General features: G+C 38.2%; 1 protein-coding gene across 7 annotated transcripts in view; it reads right to left on the bottom strand.

Moving 5' to 3' along the window:
* Positions 1–754: 754 nt before the first annotated feature.
* The window catches only part of DYRK1A (dual specificity tyrosine phosphorylation regulated kinase 1A), a 128,751-nt gene continuing 110,871 nt past the window's right edge, over positions 755–18,634 (bottom strand). For all 7 annotated transcript variants that reach the window (XM_072969165.1, XM_072969132.1, XM_072969168.1 and 4 more), the window contains 3 exons: positions 10,934–11,240; positions 10,336–10,460; positions 755–4,036 (listed from right to left, as the gene is read on the bottom strand). In XM_072969165.1, the coding sequence (XP_072825266.1) occupies positions 3,416–4,036; positions 10,336–10,460; positions 10,934–11,240 (1,053 nt within the window). In that variant the 3' untranslated portion in view covers positions 755–3,415. The remainder of the gene's footprint in view (positions 4,037–10,335; positions 10,461–10,933; positions 11,241–18,634) is intronic.

The raw sequence follows: 18,634 nt of genomic DNA, 5'->3' as shown, positions 1-18,634 counted from the left end.
GATTTTTCACGTGTAATTCTAATGTTCATTAAAGAAAAATACGCCTAGGTTTTTTTGGAGTCCAATATCATACAAAATGTGCCACTTAATCTAAGTAATTAAAATGCTCATGCCCTAAGAAAAATCTAAAGGAAGTTTTCCTTTCATATGTGCGGGAAGTGTAACTTTGCGTAGCCAACTTGAACTTCACAGAATCACATTTAACTTTTATTTTTAAGGTATAAGTTTTTTGCCTTCTGAAAGCCACCTTAATATATACTTACTCAGGTTAATTCATAAAAAAGAGGAGACTTTAGGTTAGGATTAGTTCACTGTGGCAGGAATTCTAGACTTTATACAAGAAGTCCCTGACAGGCCCCCACACAAGGATCCAGGGAAAGAGGAACAATAGCACTTGTATTTCCTCTCGCTTCCAAGCAGGTCAAGGCCCAGAGAAAACCATCCAACTCTCACATTCGTCCTGAACACCAAGAGCTATCCGCACTTAGAATCAGAGAGGAACTGTGAATATGGTAATCGTTCACATAAAGAATCAATTTTAAAAAGTAAAACATGGTCTGTTTCACCTCCAATTTTCACTTCCCAAGATTTCTGAGTCTGTGTCGATTAACTACAATTTTCCTTTTTATACATTTGACTGAACTTGCACTCAGTATACCTACCAGACCATACCTGGACCAGGTTGATTGCATAGGAAGATTTTTACTATGTTTACATTTTTCTTAAATTAATTTTAAAAAAGCATAGTAAAGAGTCTGAGGACAAATTATTCAACTGTTTATCATACATAAGACCGCATGACTATAATACAAAGGGGGGTTCTTTTTCATTTAACGTTACAATATACACAGCAAGTCCGGACCAGATCTTACAATCTGCACACAGGTATTTAACCTTTTCCATGCTGTTTATGTTTACAATGCACAGAAGTCCTGTAACCAAACCGTGTAGTAAAGCACACAAAACTGGACTGTAACATAACACAGTATGCAGAAGCATTGGATTTTATGACTTCCTTTATGTAAATAGCGGTTTAAAACTGCTTTCGGGTTTTTTTTTTTTTTTTTTTTTGGTGCTTGCTAAGATGTGGCAACCAGCACAGAAAAAAATGACCTGACCCATGTATCTTCCTTCACCTCAATTCCTCAACAGCAGTAACTACTGAATCCCTTTCGATATTGCTGGACTCAAGATGGTATCCTTTTATTCACTGTAAACTTTCATGAACTACCAAGTTCAAGAATCATCCACAGGCCTGACATTTAATTACAAAATAAATATGGATTTCCTGATTAACAACAAAAAATTTTTTGTGGTTTATAAAAACGGATATTCCCAAATTTCCATTCACATTCACATAGTTTTAAGCCTTTCTTTTGTCACTGTTTACATATAAAAACCTGCTTTTGTTCAGAAAAAACTGACCTAGTCAGCCACATGGAATTGACCAATAAAAAGTAACGTGGTGTTCTGCTGAGTTGTTTTGAACAGGGTTATCGGCAGAGGTAGATTACTGCTTCTTTTCTAGGCTTCTTTGATCCTGGACAGGTAAATTCCTTATCTTCATTCTCCCAATTCAACCGCTCAAAAGTATAACACCGTAAAATTGGTCAATTTGAAATGGGAACACAAATTTAGCAACTGCCGGACTGTGTTACATTAAGGCAGCATAATCTCAAAACTAGGCACCTGTTAAACACCAGCCTGTTCACTTCAGGTCGCACGTGAGAGTTCTGCTTTACTCGTGCTCGTATTTTGGACCTGTTGGTGCAATCAAGGTCTCGCGTTCAAGTTTACAAGTAGGTTAATCAGGAATACAAGAATCAACTGCTGGTTCCATAGCTTCTGGATCCAGTGTCCCTTTACCTTCAGAAGCCTGAACACATTTAGGATGTAACAGATGTTGTAATCTTGAATTAGATGTCAATCTATTATGTTCAGTACACAGATTGCTGTAAATGTATTGGCTATGGATTCAACAACAGTTCCAGTTTTGTTTAAGCAATAGTACAGCCATAATTTTTCAACTGACATTTAAAAATGGTCTAGTTACACCTTGTGTCAAAGTGCAGAACTGCTACATTATTGGTTACAGACATCTATGTGCTATAAAAACAGCTTTGGTACAATAAATTATCAAAAAAGAAAATAAATTTTTGTAAAATTCACAGCATAATTGTGAGGCAAAAAAGCAGTCACATAAAATTCTGCATTTTTTAAAAATGTTCAGGATGAACAGAAGACATCTTTGTGCAGAAGAAATGGTGGAGATACCACGTGCCGAGAAAAAGCAAAAGAAAAAGTAAAAAGCAGGAAGGGACACAGCTGTAGCTATTTCCATCAAAGCAAACCACTACTTCTGTGACCTTCAACCAATAAGGAAGTCAACTTTATGACACACGCAAAGTGACCTTGCAATACCTTACAATTAGTGGGTCACAAAAGTCTATTTTAAAAGAAAGGCCTCTTGAATTACCCATTCTCTGTGTTTTCAGCATTAAGGACTGTCTGCAAAAGCATGTCCCAAAGTGATTGCATCTGAAATGGTAGGCTCTTCTAATTTCGAGTCCAAATCCATAAGGCCAAAGGTTATCCCAAAGACCACCACTCAGACCTCCCCAGGACTGGCCACGACTGACCCGTTGATTGCTTCTCAGTGCACCTTGGCTAGGAGACCAGTCACGTTCCATTCCTATCTCACTGCGGCCCCGACAACGGGAGGCCCACAGGATCCCAGGGAACCGCTGCTTTGCTCCTCAGTAGGTTCAGACAGGAGAGTTCTGATCCCGCCACTTAGCATGCTTACTGTGCCTTACAAACGCCAATACCACCGTCCCTTCCATACAGCTGAAGGTGATGGATGCTGTGTGAGCTGGAGGTCCCTCTTCCTGACAGGACTGCGTTTCCGTGCCCAAGTGTGTTTGGAGGACTTAAAAACCCAAATGTCCCACCCCCCACCCGAAACAAAACAAAAATGGGAAGAAAAAAAAAAAGGAAAAACAAAAAGGGGGAAAAAAAACACCCTCATGGGGCCCTTTATGCAAATTATGTGCAGTGCCTTTTATTTTAAAATTAGTTGGCAAATGATCAAGACCAACATCGGAACAGTAACTTTTGTGGAATAGAAAGACAAAAATCCCCACTATGACTGGGATGTGGCAGGTTAAAATGGGGGAGGCAAAAAGAGGACACCTCTGAGCTATCCATGAAGATGGGTTTGGACATGGCTCTTTTAAAAACTTCATTGTCCCTTTGCAATCTTTTCAAGTTAAAAAAAAAAAGTCAGCTTTGCCCTCTTGTAGCGGTTCAGTGTGTTAATCTCCTTCTGATTCAAGCAGCTTTGCACTTTGTTTTTTGGAAAAAAAACACCACTTCTATAAAAACACACAAGAAACAAACTCAAGTTTCAATTTAGTCACGAGCTAGCTACAGGACTCTGTTGCACACAAACTCCTGTCATGGGGGACTCTTCTCTGTCAGCCCCTTGCCTCATTGTCAGATGTCCTTCAGTCATGTAATGTGCAGGACCTGTATTAGCAGAAAACTGGTACGTTGGATGTCCAGCTATGCCAGTCTCTTGGCGGGGATTGGAGTAGACGGTTAAATTAACGTCCATAGCTCCATTCTGTCCAAAGTCCAAGGTATTAGCAGCCACTGGGCGATTCTGGTAGGCCTGATTGCCTTGATTACCAGTAGAGGAGGAAGATGTGGAGGAAGAAGTAGTTGAGGAAGACAGGGATGTCATGGAGTGGTGACTATGGCCAACCTCCATAGAATCCTGGGTAGAGGAGCTATTTGTTGGAGAATTGTAGACCCTTGGCCTGGTCCGGTTACCCAAGGCTTGTTGTCCATGGTGGTGGTGGTGGTGGTGGTGGTGGTGGTGGTGATGGGAACTGTTTCCATGGTGATGATGCAATGCATTCTGCTGAGGGGCTACATGGAAGGTTGTTTCTTGAACGGGATGAGTTTCAACAGTGACTTGTGTGGGAGCTTCAGTGCCTGACCAACCAAGGGGAGCAGGAAATTGCTGGCGCACCTGTAAGAACAGATTTTAAAAGGATTTATTCAGAGTACCGCTGCCAAGTTTTAATCTTCAATGAAAAGCTACAACACTAGCTATTTACATTAATTAGAGGTTTCTGAAACTTCAATGTGTTAAGACAGTTCTGTAACACAAACTTCCAAATATGTTCAAGAGTGAAAAACATTTTACTATGAAATCTTCAGCAAGTTATACCCATAAACAGGCTCATATATTTTACTGGCCACCTTTTTTCTTTGGGAGCATTGCTTATGCCAGGGGTCAGCAAACTTTTCCTGGAAAGGGCTGTAGCGTAAATATTTCTGATGGGTCCCAAAGCAATTCTTTGCTGTCCCCCTAAAGCCCCTTCCCCTCCATCTTTCCTGTTTTGATAAAAGCCCTACTACTCATCCAGCTGCGTGACCATCCGTCCATTCAGACAGCCAGCGAGCACTACTGAAGCCACTCTCAAGCCAGAGCCCAGTCCAGCCTCTCTTCTCCATCTCCAAAACCTGACCCTAGATGAGGTCACTACCATCTCTTGCCCAGACTAATACAATAGCCTCCTAAATCAATCAACTCCCATCTTCCATCCTTGCCTTTTTCCAAACCGCTTGTCAAAGAATAGGAAGAATAATTCTTTTTTAAAAGCACAAATCCAAGTCAGGCAAGAAAAGGGAATAAAAGGCATCCAAATTGGAAATGAAGAAGTAAAATGGTCAGTATTTGCAGATGACATGATATTATAAAGACTCCATCAAAAACCTGTTAGAACTAATAAATGAATTCAGTAAGGTTGCAGGGTATGAAATCAGTAACAGAAATCTGCTGCATTTCTGTACACTAATAAGGAAATATCAAAAAGAGAAATAAAGAACACAATCCCATTTACAATGGCATCAAAAAGAATAAAATACCTAGAAATAAATTTAACCAAGGAAGTGAAAGACCTGTATACTGAAAACAAGACACTAATAAAAGAAATAGAAGACAAAATAAATGGAAAGATAGTCCATGCTCACAGATGGCAAGAATCAACGTTAAAATGTCCAAACCATCCAAAGCAATCTACAATCCCTATGGCAAAATTCCAGTGGTCTTTTTCAAAAAAATAGAGAACAAATAATTCTAAAATTTGTAATCCACAAAAAAGCCACTGAATAGCCAGAGCAATCTTAAGAAAGAACAACAAAGGTGGAAGCATCATGCTCTGTGATTTCAAACTATAATACAGAGCTGTAGTCACTACAACAGTATAGTATAGCATAAAAACAGACACATACATCAGTGGAGCAGAACAGAGAACCCAGAAATAAATCCACGCATATATGGCCAATTAACTTATGAGAAAGGAACCAAGAATACACAATGAAGAAAGGACAGTCTCTTCAACAAGCTGTGCTGGGAAAACTAGACAGCCATACAAAGGAATGAAACTCAACCACTCTCTGGTATCAAACCCCAAAATTAACTCAAAATGGATTAAAGACTCGAACCTAAGACCTGAAATCATAAAACTCTTAGAAGAAAATATAGGTGGTAAGCTCTTTGACAGAGGTCTTAGTGATGATTTTTTGAATCTGCCACCAAAGCAAAAGCAACAAAAGCAAAAATAAACAAATGTGACTACATAATACTAAAATACTACTGCACAGCAAAGGAACCAACAAAATGAAAAGGAAACCTACTGAATCAGAGAAAACATTTGTAAATCGTATCTCTGGTAAGGGGCCAGTATCCAAAATATATAAAGAGCTCATAAAACTCAACTGCAAAAACCCGAACAACCCAACTGAAAAATGAGCAGATCTGAACAGACATGTTTCAAAGAAGACATACAGGTGGCCAACAGGTCCAAGAAAAGAAGTTCAACACTATTAATTATCAGGCAAATGCAAATCAAAACCATGACAAGCTATCCTCTCACACCTGTTAGAATGGCTATTATCAAAAAGACAACAAAGAACAAATGTTGGCAAGGATGTGGAGAAAAGGGACTCCCACTGTTGGTGGGATTATCAACTGCTGCAGCCACTGTGGAAAACAGTACGGGGGTTCATCAAAAAATTAAAAACAAAACGACCATATCCAGCAACCCTACTTTTAGGTATTTATCTGAAGAAAACAAAAATACTATCTTCAAAAGATACATGCACCCCCATGTTCACTACAGCATTATTTACAATAGCCAAAACACGGAAACCACCTAAGTGTCCACCAATGAATGAATGGACAAACAGAACAATCCCAAACCCATGTGCAATCTGCACAATCTGTACAATGCTCATCTCTCCAACCTTTCCCTCCAGCCACCTGGGTTCTGACTATACAGGGTCTTCCTTCCATTCCTCCACCTGGTCAAAATCTTTCAAACGCCTCAGGGTATTTGTACTTACTGTTCCCTTCTGCCTAGAACGCTCTGATTTCTAATTTCTGCTTGGATGCTTCTTCCTCACCCTTTCAGTTCCAGAGTCTCCCCTCGTCACCATGGCTAATGCTGCCCCAGCTTCTGCAGCAGAGGCTACTAGCTGTCCTCAAAAAACATTCTTCTTCCTGAGCACATGACTGCACTCCATATACTAGCCTCCCCTGTACAAGACATGGCCATGTGACTGTTTTAGTCAAAGGAATATGAATGGAAGTCCCTATGTCATGGCCAGATCTGGCACCTAAAATACCTACCGAGTCCTTCGCCTGCTGGAGGCAGCAGACAACTAGGCCCTCGGGGATGGGCAGTCACAAGACGGAAGGGGAGAGCCACACCACTAACCTGAATACCCATTCAGGACTAATACATAAAAAAGAGTACTTTTATTCCTTTAGCTACCATATTTTGGGGGTCTACTGATCTGTTATCAGTTGGGCCTACTTGAATTAATATAGTCCACTCAACAAACAGCTATTCTCTATTACATTAGGTTTTGTTTATTTACTGTGTCACTGTAAGCGCTAGGAAGGCAAAGACCGTGTCTCTAGCACCAGTAGCTAGCACAGATCATTAAGTATTTACTCAGTGAAGGTGGTCTCAGAATCAAAATTCCAGAAATACTATTGAATATAATCCAGTACAAAAATAGAAAGGTCTCAGAAAACACTAATGGTTTTTAAATTATGAAGCTACTCACAGGGAAATATATACACGATCTTGTGGTGGCTCACAGGGAAAGAGAATGCGACAATGAATGCATGTATGTTCATGTGTAACTGAAAAACTGTGCTCTACACTGGAATTTGACACAACATTGTAAAATGACTATAACTCAATTAAAAAAAGTTAAAAAAATTAATGAAGCTACTCAAAATTCATGCATATGAAGAAATGAACAAAATATAACTATACTCTGTCCAGTACCATTTTTCACTTCAGACTTCTCCAGAGGTGACCACACTGACTGTGTCTCCGAACTCTGTTACTAGGAAGCTAAACTGATAAAACTACATGGAGGGCAACTTGGCAACAGCTAACAAAATGCAAACCACATTGTTCTTTGACCCAGCAATTCCATGTCCAGGAATTTTTGTCACAGACAAACTGCATATGTGGATGATTTATATACAGGGTTATTTATTATGGCATTATTTGTGGTAGTAAAAAAAGACTGAAATAAGCTAAATGTCCATTTATAGACTACTGATATGACTTACAGAATATCTAAACAATGGAATACTGTGACTTAAAAAAACAAAAAGAATGAAAAAGCTCTCTATGTAATGATACAGAAAGATACATATATACATACATATAAATTTTTTAAATATATATGTAACATGTTAAAATAAAAAACCCAGGTGTGAAACAGTATGCATGGCATGCTACCATTTGTGTACAAAAGTTAGGTGAAGAATATATATTTGTATTTGCTTGCATATGTATAAAATATCTCAAAAAGGATACATAAAACTAGTAACATTAATTTAGAAATTGGGTGGCTAAAGGACATAGAAGGAAGACTGTTCACTGAATCCTATTTTATGTTTACTTTTAAACCATGTGAATGTATCAACTATTCAAAAATTAAATAGAAAAAGAGCTGAGGCAAATAAGGCACAACACTGACATCTATTACACATGGGGGGAGAGGGGCTACACCCAGGATGGTTTTGTGTGTTCGCAGCATTTACTGTATTTAGAAGGAGAAAGGGAAAAAGGAAGGAAGGTTGTTCTAGAGAATCAGGGAAAACCTGGCAGTGGTATTGAAGACCTGCAGAATACACAGTAGTTACCAAGGCAAGGACAGAGAACAGGAGCACTCCAGGCCGAGCGCAGACAACGGGAGAAATGTGAGAGAGGACACACATTTTATATTCCAAGAAGTGAAGAGCATCCAGTAGGACCAGAGAGGAGGACGGGCGGCCTGCGGAGGGGCCGGACCGCTGGAGCCACGGTAACCTTCCTAAGGAGTCTGAATTCTTTCTCAGTATACGAGAAGGCCAAGAACTGGCTGAAAGCAGGGGAAAGACATGGATCAGACTGCTTGACTGAACACTGACTTGGCTGCAGAGAAGAGAACGGGATAGGCTGGTGAATGAAACTGGACGGTGGAGGACTAGTCAGAATAGTCTTTCTAATCAGATAAACTAGAGATGGTTGTCGCAAGGGGGTGAAGTGAGGTGGGGAGAATAAAAACACACACAGGCTATTCAGAACGCACGCTCTCCACCCTCTGATTCGCTGTAGGCGTGAGGGAGAGAGGAGTCCGGATCAACTCCCCAGGCGCCGGGTGTACGACCTGAGCAAAAGGGTGAGTTCAGGGCCATCTGCACCAAGAACAGGTAAGGGCAGGAGGGCGGCGGTGTACTGGAAATGACGGCAGGAGTTCACGGGCCGCATCTGGAGTGTCGTGCTGTGGAGCCTTTCAAAGCGATACTGACAGTAAATGATTAGAAATAAAGGCATGAGGCTCAGGAGTGACACGTAGGGCAGAAATAAAGATGTAAGTGATGTACCTCAAGATGGTAGCTACGTCACTGGTTACAGCTGTGAGGTGACCAGGAAGTGTGTCAGGTGAGGGAGAGGGGCACAGGGTGGGAGGAGGAGGAGAATCCAGAAAGGAGACAGTGGGGGCGGGGTGGGACAAGGGACAAGTAAGACGGAGGAGAGTGCTTCGAAGACCAGGGGCGAGCCAGTATTGTCAATGTGAGTGAGGAACAGACCGAAGTGACTGTGTGCCCTCTGGGCACATCGTGACAACCACTGGTGACACTGCAGGAGCAGCTCCCGGAGCCAGGAGGCAGCCCAGCTGGGGCGAGCTTAAGAGTTGGTAAGGGGGACAAGACAGAGCCCACAGGAAGCAGAAATGTGGGGCGAGAAAGACATGGGCCAGGGAAAGGTTTTGCTTCCAACGGGAGATCCAGGGACGAGCAGGAGCTGCAGACAAGGAGAGACATGGATGGGACAAACGGAGGCTGGTGACACACAGTGAGGAGTCCCTTTCCTAAGACTGTTCCTTACACAGTGACGAGTGAGAGAGAACAGAGAAGGCAAGACCAAAGGTTTCTAAGAGAAGAAGGGTTTGAAACAATTATTAAAGAGAACGGGAGAGAGAGACGATGGCTGGAGAACCAGGAAAGCTTGCCCAGGAAGGTTGGTGACCATGAGGAGGAGGCAGCTGCACACGCAGATTTCTGCACCGGGGACGGGGGCTGGTGTTCATCAACTTCAGTTTTATTTCACTCATCAAATAATATACTGGCCTCTTGTTATAAAACAGCACTATGCAGTACTCAGCATGAATTAACTTATTATTTTACAAACGGTATTTAATGAATATTTTTACTACCACCATCTGCTTCACCCCTTAAAAATTTTACTTAATTAGATCCTCTTCAACAGATTTAAAAAACAAAAAACCTCCAAAACAAAAAACGAAACAAAACAACATGGAGGTGAGAATCAAACCACAATTCGGAATCAGATTCTGATTCAGAATCTAGGCCTGTTCGTGATCAAAGGTCACGGGAGGCAGAGAGTGCAGTAATTAAGATGAGCCTCAGGAAGTTACTTAGCCCATGAAGTCTCAGTTCCCAACGTAACATGAAAATCCACACTGTGTGAGGCTCAAAATGCTGCCGCAGTAAATGAATAAACACAGGGAAAAGACACTTGGAGCAATGGCTGGTATGTGCTCAATAAATGTGAGCTATTTCTAAACAAGGATGTGCTTCTTCAGTCATAAATAAATTAGAATGCCTTATAAACGAGGAAGGTACGGTCCTGCAGAGTAAATGACACAATCATTCAGAAGACACCTGGCACCCAGTGCTGCTCCCCGGGCACGGCAGGGCACAGGGCATAGGGCGGTGCCAGGGCTCACCTGCGGACTGTGCGTCTCGCAGTCCATGGCCTGGACGGCGGCGGTGAAGTGCCCGCCGCTGTGCCGGTGCTGGTGCGTTGGGTCCGACCTGGCTCTCCCACTGTTGCTCGTCCCCGACGATCCACCTGAAGTATCACAGCACAACACACCTTGTGAGTTGAAAGTTAATTCTGTCCAAGTATATCTCCTGCAACTGTAACATTAAAACTGGAACTGTGTCAGAAAAACAATTTCTATTAACACGAAAATATACCAGAAAGGCATCCAATTCTCTGCGGTCTTTCACATCAACTACTGAACTAAAATATAACGAAGTTTGGTTATGTCAGAAAAACCCAAGCATGTAGACCAAGTATTTCCATTTTAAAAACAATTTAAAATGTTGGTTTTGTTCCCAAGCAGCATTTACTGACACATATAACTTAAGTGTTGGAGCTCTGGGGGAGGCTACTTTTTTTTACTAGCCACAAAGAACAGATTTAGGAAAAATAGTTCTTCCCTACCCATTAACAAACCTTAAAAACACTTTAAAATAACCCCTACTTTGTAAAGAAAAGGGTAAACATGTCAAAGTCGAATTAATCTCAAAAGAACCGACCTGAGCTTGAAGACGTACTAGAGGTGGTGCCCGAAGACTGCGACTGCTCCATGGCGGGGCTCGTGGACACGCTATTACTCGTGTTTGTACCTTCGTCAGCTGTCTTCTTGAAAAAACTGTGCTGCAGGGCATAGTAAGGTTGAATCCGAGTTTTGGGGTCATAATCAAGCATCCTTAAAATGAGGTCTTTGAACTTCAAGTAGTCAGCTACTGTATGACCCGATTCCCCAGCACGACGCCCACCAGGTCCTCCTGTTTCTACTCCAAGAATATTATGAAGTTTACGGGTTCCTGGTGGTTTATACTCCTAAAAAGAAAGATGAAAAGACTTCCTTTAAATTTGATGGAACATGTGAAAGCCTACATAACATCAAATATGTTTACATGTATGATATGTTGAGGCTGTTATTAAAAAGAATGCTTTATAGTTAGAGCCTCTGTATTTTCACACATTACTTTTCTGAATGCACTGTAGTTCAGAGAAATTCAAAGTAATTTTGAGACCAAAAATGACTATAAAGATCATCTAGCCCAGGGATCAGCAAACTACATCCCAGCCCAGATTCTGTTTTTACACAGCTTCAGCTATGAACGTTTTTTTCATTTTTAAAGACTGTGAAAAACAAAGCCAAGCAATAATACATAACAAAAGCCCACGAAGCCTAAACCTTTACAACGGGGTCCTTTGCAAAGGCAGCATGCCAACCTCTGCCCCAGCCCGGGGGGGGTGAACCTCTTTTCTGCCCGATGCACCTGTGTGAACTCAGGTGTACTTCCTCAGTAACCACAGCTCATTAAAGCTGTGGGGATCATTCCCAATAAAGAATCCCAGGTCTAACTCTCCCTGCTCCTATTCAGATAAATCAAAAGCAAATTATTTATGCCTCCTTTTAGAAAATATGTTTAATAATAAATTGTCTTAACATGCACTGAGATTTTTTGGAAGCTCATTTTTCAACAAATAACAATATACTCTTTAAAATCCCTAAGACTACTGAATTTATTCAGAATAGTATCGGTGGATTTTTGTTTCTAAGAACAATATAGAAATTTGCGAGACCACTGCTCTTACTCTAAAAATCAAGAACAAGCCAGGCAGGCAAACCACAAAATCACTGCTTTGTAAAAACCCATCAGAGAGCTGAGGACTAAAGAAACCACAATTAACTAAATTCTAGAAAATGAAAAGCCTTTCCTAGGAGAGAAGAGACTTATGGTGGGAGAAGAGCAAATGCCACAGATCTGATGGAGAATCCAGCCCAACTCCAAACCAACTTCTAACAGCTACATGTGGCTAGGCTGAAGAATGGGACAGACAGAGACCCAGAGAGGATCCCCCAGGGCTCTGCAAAGCTGGGGCCGGAGCAGCAGGCTGGGGACAGATGGCCCTGAAGCACAAGAAGTTAGGAATGGGCTGCTGGCTGGTCAACATGTATAAAAGATCGCTCCAGTCTCCACAAACACTGCTTAAAACCTATGAAGACAGTGGAGAATAGAATCTAAGTCAAACAAACAAAACAAACAAAGCCCAGATTCAGCCGAACTACAAAAGAACTTGACTCAGTCTCTTCACACTCGTGGCCTGAGGAGCAGGAGGCATGCCTCTTTCTACAGGGAACCAAGATTCACTTCCACCTCAACTGTTCTTAAATACACAAAGTCCAGCATACATTTAACTAATTACAGATATAAGAAACAGAGAAACAAAAACTGGGTCCATAATCAAGTGAAAAAAATAGTAGAAAACCCACATAAACAAATGACCCAAATGTTGAAATTGGCAGAAAGGCATTTAAAAATAACCATGATAAGAAGAATTTAGTTCAAAAGGCAGATAACATGTGTGGACAGTTGGGGAATTTCAGAAGAGAAAATTAAAACTATTAAAAAAAAGTTAATAAAAATGTGAAAATTTCAGAAATAAAAAATGCAGTTATCAGAAATGAAGAATTCATTTAATGATTTTTAACAGCAGACTGGGTTCAGCAGAAGAAAAATAGTGAACTAGAAGACAGCAAAAAGAATCATCCAACACCCCCTACAACTAAACAAACAAAAATTAACCAAACTAACACACAAAAGGAAAACAAAAGAAGTAAACCGAACAGAGACCTCTAATACTGAGCACTATAACATACATTTAATTGGAGAATTAGAAGAGAGAGTGAAACAGAACAAACACTTGAAAAGATAATGTCTGAGCATTAATTAAAAAAAAAACTGATGAAAGAGATCAACCCACAGATCTAACAAACTAAGCAAACTCCATGGAAAATAAATGTAAAGAAAACTATACAGAAGGACCTAATAGTCAAATTGCTGAAAACTCAAACGTTAAAAAAAAGAAAAAAAAAAAAGAAAAATCTGCCAGGAAGAAGAGAAATATTTTATAAAGAGAACAATGCTTAGAAAAAACCAATGATTTCTCTTTAGAAATAATGTAATACAGAAAAAAATACCATTAACAGCTTTAAACAATATTATACCATCATTTCTTTGGCCGAAATGTAAACCTAGAATTCTATATCCACTGAAATTTCCGTACCTATGGACAGTATCTTCCCCCAAATAAAGGTGAATAAACGTATTTTCAGACAAACAACTGGTGAGACAATTAATCAACAGAACTTGTTCATTGTAACACAAAAAGTTAAAGGAAGTTCTTCAGGCTGAAGGAACATAATACCAGATGGAAATCAGGAACTGCAGAAAGAAATGAAGAACTAACTATATGGGTAAAAAAGAAAGAACTTTTTATTATCTTTATTTTTTATGTCTTTTTAAATCTCCTTAAAAAGTCCTTTTTAACTTAAGCAGCTGATGTGTCATGAGGGTTATGACAAGCGCTACACAATGATAAGTGTGGAAGGGTCAGATAACAGCACACAATTATTACATGGTTTATCAAGTGATACAATATCCTGTTAAGGTCAACTGACAAGTTAAAATGCACATAACAAGCAACATTAAAAATTACACAAAGAGGAATAGCTAAAAAGGCAGTAAGAGAAGATGAAATAAAATATGAAAAAGTACTCAACTCAAAAAAGAAGTCAGGAAAGAAGGAACAGGGAACAAAGAACAGAGAAGAAAAACAGAACACTAATAAGACAACAGTCTAAAATCCAAACCTGTGAAATATTAAATGGGCTAAATAGTCATTGTGAAAGAAAGATACTGATTGGGTTAAAGCATGACTCCACTACATGCTGTAGACAAGTCATACTTTATATATAAAAGTATGAACACGTTTAAAGTAAAGGGTAGAAAATATATACTATGAAAATGTTAAGAATTAGAAAGCTGGTACAGCTCTAGTAATATCAGACAGAGTAGACTTAAAGACAAACCATCAGTAGAGATAGAAACACTTCATGGGGATAAAAGACTGAATTTATCACTAAGTCCTAATAATACTAAATGGGTATACCTATTAAGAGAGCTTCCAAAAAACAAACAGCAACTAAGATAAGATTAAGTCAAACCCAGAAATATTACTGAAGATTATACACTCCTCTCAGTTATTGATAGAACAAATATACAAAGACACAACGTAAGGATGTAAAGAAAAATATCAAACAACCTGAACTATATTGACATTTATAGAGCACTACACCAAACAAATATAAGTGTTCATGAAACACACACCAAGACAGATTACACACTATGTATGAAATAAGTCTCAATGGATTTTAGAGTAAAGTCATGTTTTCTGACCACAATGTTACATTAGAAATCAGCAAAAATAAGACATCTTTAAAAATCCTTTGACTTTTGAAATTACGTAACATTCTAAATAATGAGTCAATAAAAAAAATTACAAGAGAAATTAGAAACATTTCAAAATAAATGAGTGTTAAAACATAACATATCAAAAGCTGTAGGATGCAGCTAAAGCAGTGCTTAGAGGGAAATCTATACCATTAAAAGCTATAGGAAAAGAAAGAAAGTTTTTCCACATTCAGAAGCTTGAAAAAACCAGTCAACCTAAAGTAAGGAGAAAAAAGGAAATAACAGAGGGAAAATCAATGGGAAAGAAACTAGACTAAGAATATGAGAATAATCAAAAGCCAGTAGTCTGAAAAGATTAATAAATTTACAAATTTGATAAACCCCAAGCAAGACTAATAGAGAAAAAAGGAAAGAAAACACAAATGACCAATATCAGGAATAAAAGACAGACTATCACTACCAGATCCTCCAGAAATTAAAAAGACAATTACAAAGTATTATAGGTAATTTTATAACAAATCCAACAACCTAGATGAGAAGGACACGTTTCTTGAAATATGTAGCTACCCAAGTTGACTCAAAAATAGCTATATATTTATCAAAATATGTCAACTACAATCAATAAAGAACATTCCAGGTCATGATAAGTTCCACTAACTCCATTAAACATTTACAAAAGAAATAACGCCTATTTTATACAAATTCTTTCAGAAAAATCAGGAAAGAATACTTTCCAATAGTTTTGAGAACAGCATAATCCTAAAATCAAGATTTAGTGAAAATATTACAAAATTTTAGACAACTATCCACTTAACTACAAAGAAACTAATCTCCTATCAACAGATTAGCAAATTGAACCCAGCAACATGTAACAGGATAGTATATACCAAGAATAAGTGTGGCTTACCACAACATGAGCTGAATTATTACAAAAATTAATTAATGTACTTCACCACAAAACAGAAAAAAAATCGTATGACCAGTAGTAGAGTGCATGCTTAGCACGTACAAAGTCCTGGGTTCAATCCCCAGTACCTCCATTATAAGCAAACAAACAACTTCCAAATCATGTCTACAGATACATGAAAGGCCATGTGACACCATTCAAAACCCATTCATGATTTTAAAAAACAAATTATAAAAACACTTCTCAAAATATTAAACATAAAAAAATCACTCCTTCAACTTGATAGAGGACTATGAAAAATACACAACTAATGTCACTGATGTTGAACGACTTTTCTTTAAGGCTTAGTACAAGGAAAAATGTCTGTTCTCATCATTACTATTCAATATATGGAGATCCCAAGTCAGTATAACAAAATAAAAAGAAATAAAGGCATACAGATTAAGAGAATGAAACTATTCATTCACGAGGATGTAATTATTTAACAAAAGTCTGCAGAATCCCAAAAAAAACCCTAGAACAAATAGGTAAATTTGGCAAGGTGTTAAAGTCAATATACAAAAATCTACTGTATTTCTACATATTAGCAATGAAAAATTAGAAATGGTTTTTTAAAAATGACACTTAAAATACCCCCCAAAATTAAAACCTTAGAAATAAATTGAACAAATTTAGTGCCAGACTTCTGCACTAAATGCTACAAAATGCTAAGAGAAATTTAAGATCTAAATAAATGGATAAACCATGTTCATAGATTAGAAGAGTCACTACTGTTAAGATGTCCATTCTCCTGAATGGAATCTCGGTGCAATCCTAATCAAACTCCCAGCAGGACTTTATATACAAATTTATAAGCTGATTCTGAACTTTATTATGTAAATAGAAAGGACCTAGATGGGGAAAAACCCAACAATTTTGAAACAGACGAGAAGAGCTGGTGGACTTATACCACTTGAATTAGAGACTTACCACAAAGCCATAGTAATCAGCAATGTGGCACTGGTTCAAGGACAGACAGACCAATGAAACAGCAAAGTCCAAATAAAGATCATCACACAAAAGATTGCTTTTGGATAAATGTGCCAAATCAGATCAACAACTTAGTGGTAAGCATGTGACAAAAATGAACTTCAACTCTTATATCCCCATCCCATACTCAAAAATTAATTCAAGATAGACCATGAACTCTGACTGTAAAAGCTAGAATCAAAACAAACAACCTTCAAAGGAGAGTATCTTCACCAACTTGAGGAAGGTAAAGATTGTTCATAAAAAAGGGTTGACAAATTTTATTTTGTCAACATTAAAATTTTCTGTTAATCAAAAACTACAACTAAAAAAATAAATGGGCAACTCACAGTCTAGGAAAAAATACCTGTCACATATATGTGACAAAGGCTTATATCCGTTATATGTTAAAAAAAAAAAAACTCCTACAACTCAGTAGTTAAACATTTCTATAACAAACAGGCAAAAGACTGGACAGACTGTCACAAAAGAAGATATATGAATGGCTAATGAGCACAAGAAAAAGTGTCAGCATTATTAGTTGCGAAGCAATGAAAATGAAAACTGATACATACCCATTAGAATGGCTAAAACAAAAAAAAAACAACCAACCATATCAAATGGTGAGGATGTCATACAACTGAGCACTCACATGTAGGGGCGATAAGATGATAAGACTCTGTGGGACTACTTGGCATTTTCTTGTGAAAGTAAACACACATATACCCTAATGACCTGGTAACTCTACTTCTAAGTAGTGACCCCAGAGGAAGAAAAACATGTGCACAAAAGATTTATAAAAAATGTTCCCAGTAGCCTTATTCATAATAGTCCTAAACTGGAACCAACCCAAACCACCACTGAAAGGTAAATATAGATAATCAAAGAAATACTATGATGCAATTAAAAGGAATAACCTCTTAGACACACAACAATATGGATGAATCTTCAAAAACAATGTCTGTTAAGTGAACAAAACAAAATAATAAATACTATAGATTCCATTTACATGAATTTTACTTATGAGTAGTTAAAACTAACTTATAATTACAGAAATCAGAGAGAGGGTGGGATGACAGAAAAGGGTCACAAGAGAACTTCTGAGGTGGTAGAAAGAGTCTTTTAGGTAGTGAATACACTGCTGTACATAAAAGTTAAAACTCAACAAAGTGAACATTTAAAATATGCAAATCTGATTGTATATAAAATATACTTCAATAAAACAGCATCATTTGCAGTCTTAATTCTTCATCCTCCTTCCCCACCAAAGGAAAAAAATACATAGTAAATATGAATTTCATTACTAGGAAGCAAAAATGGGCTCTTGAAACATAAAATGAGAAATTAAGAGTAAAAATAAAATCACTAAGGAAATAAACCACACAAACATACCTACTGACAGTGCATGCATTTCTATTTATACTTATGGTTAGAACCCCTAGTGCATCTGTCATAATGTAATCATTTGGTTGCAGATTTGATTTTTTTGTTGTTAAAAATTTATTTGTTTAAAGACAAATAATTATTTTATACTTTTAAAAATTAATTTTAAGTCAGTTGCTAATTGCAGCTAAGGAAAAGCTCATAAAATCTATAATTGGTATATATTAAATGTAGGTTAAGATACTTTCAATTTTAAGAAGCGAAAAGATGTATCTACTCTTTTCTGAAATGCCCCCCAAAATAATTTAAAACAATAATTATTATAGCCCAATTTTGGAGAAATGATAGGTTACAGCCCATAGTTAACTGTGGTTTTTCTAAAGCAGAGATTAGGGAAATGGAATGAGATGAATGTTTCATTTAGAAAAAGGGGAAAAATAGCAGAAGTAGGCAAAAAACTTCAAATTGGAGAAAGAAGCAGTAGCCTGTATCACAGAGAAGATAAAAACATTAAAGAGGCCTCATATCCTCCATGCTAATTAAAATCAACTGGTAGGAGCTACTTTGAACACTGGTGAAGCTAAGGAGGAGTCCCAGGCTGTGCTCTGGTTCAGTGGGAAAAGGGGCCATGACTGATAAGCTATGTGGACAAAGGCAAAAGGACTCAGGAT

This window comes from Vicugna pacos, chromosome 1, assembly GCF_048564905.1.
Source record: "Vicugna pacos chromosome 1, VicPac4, whole genome shotgun sequence".
Lineage (NCBI taxonomy): Eukaryota > Metazoa > Chordata > Mammalia > Artiodactyla > Camelidae > Vicugna > Vicugna pacos.
This window is presented reverse-complemented; position numbering and strand designations above follow the sequence as displayed.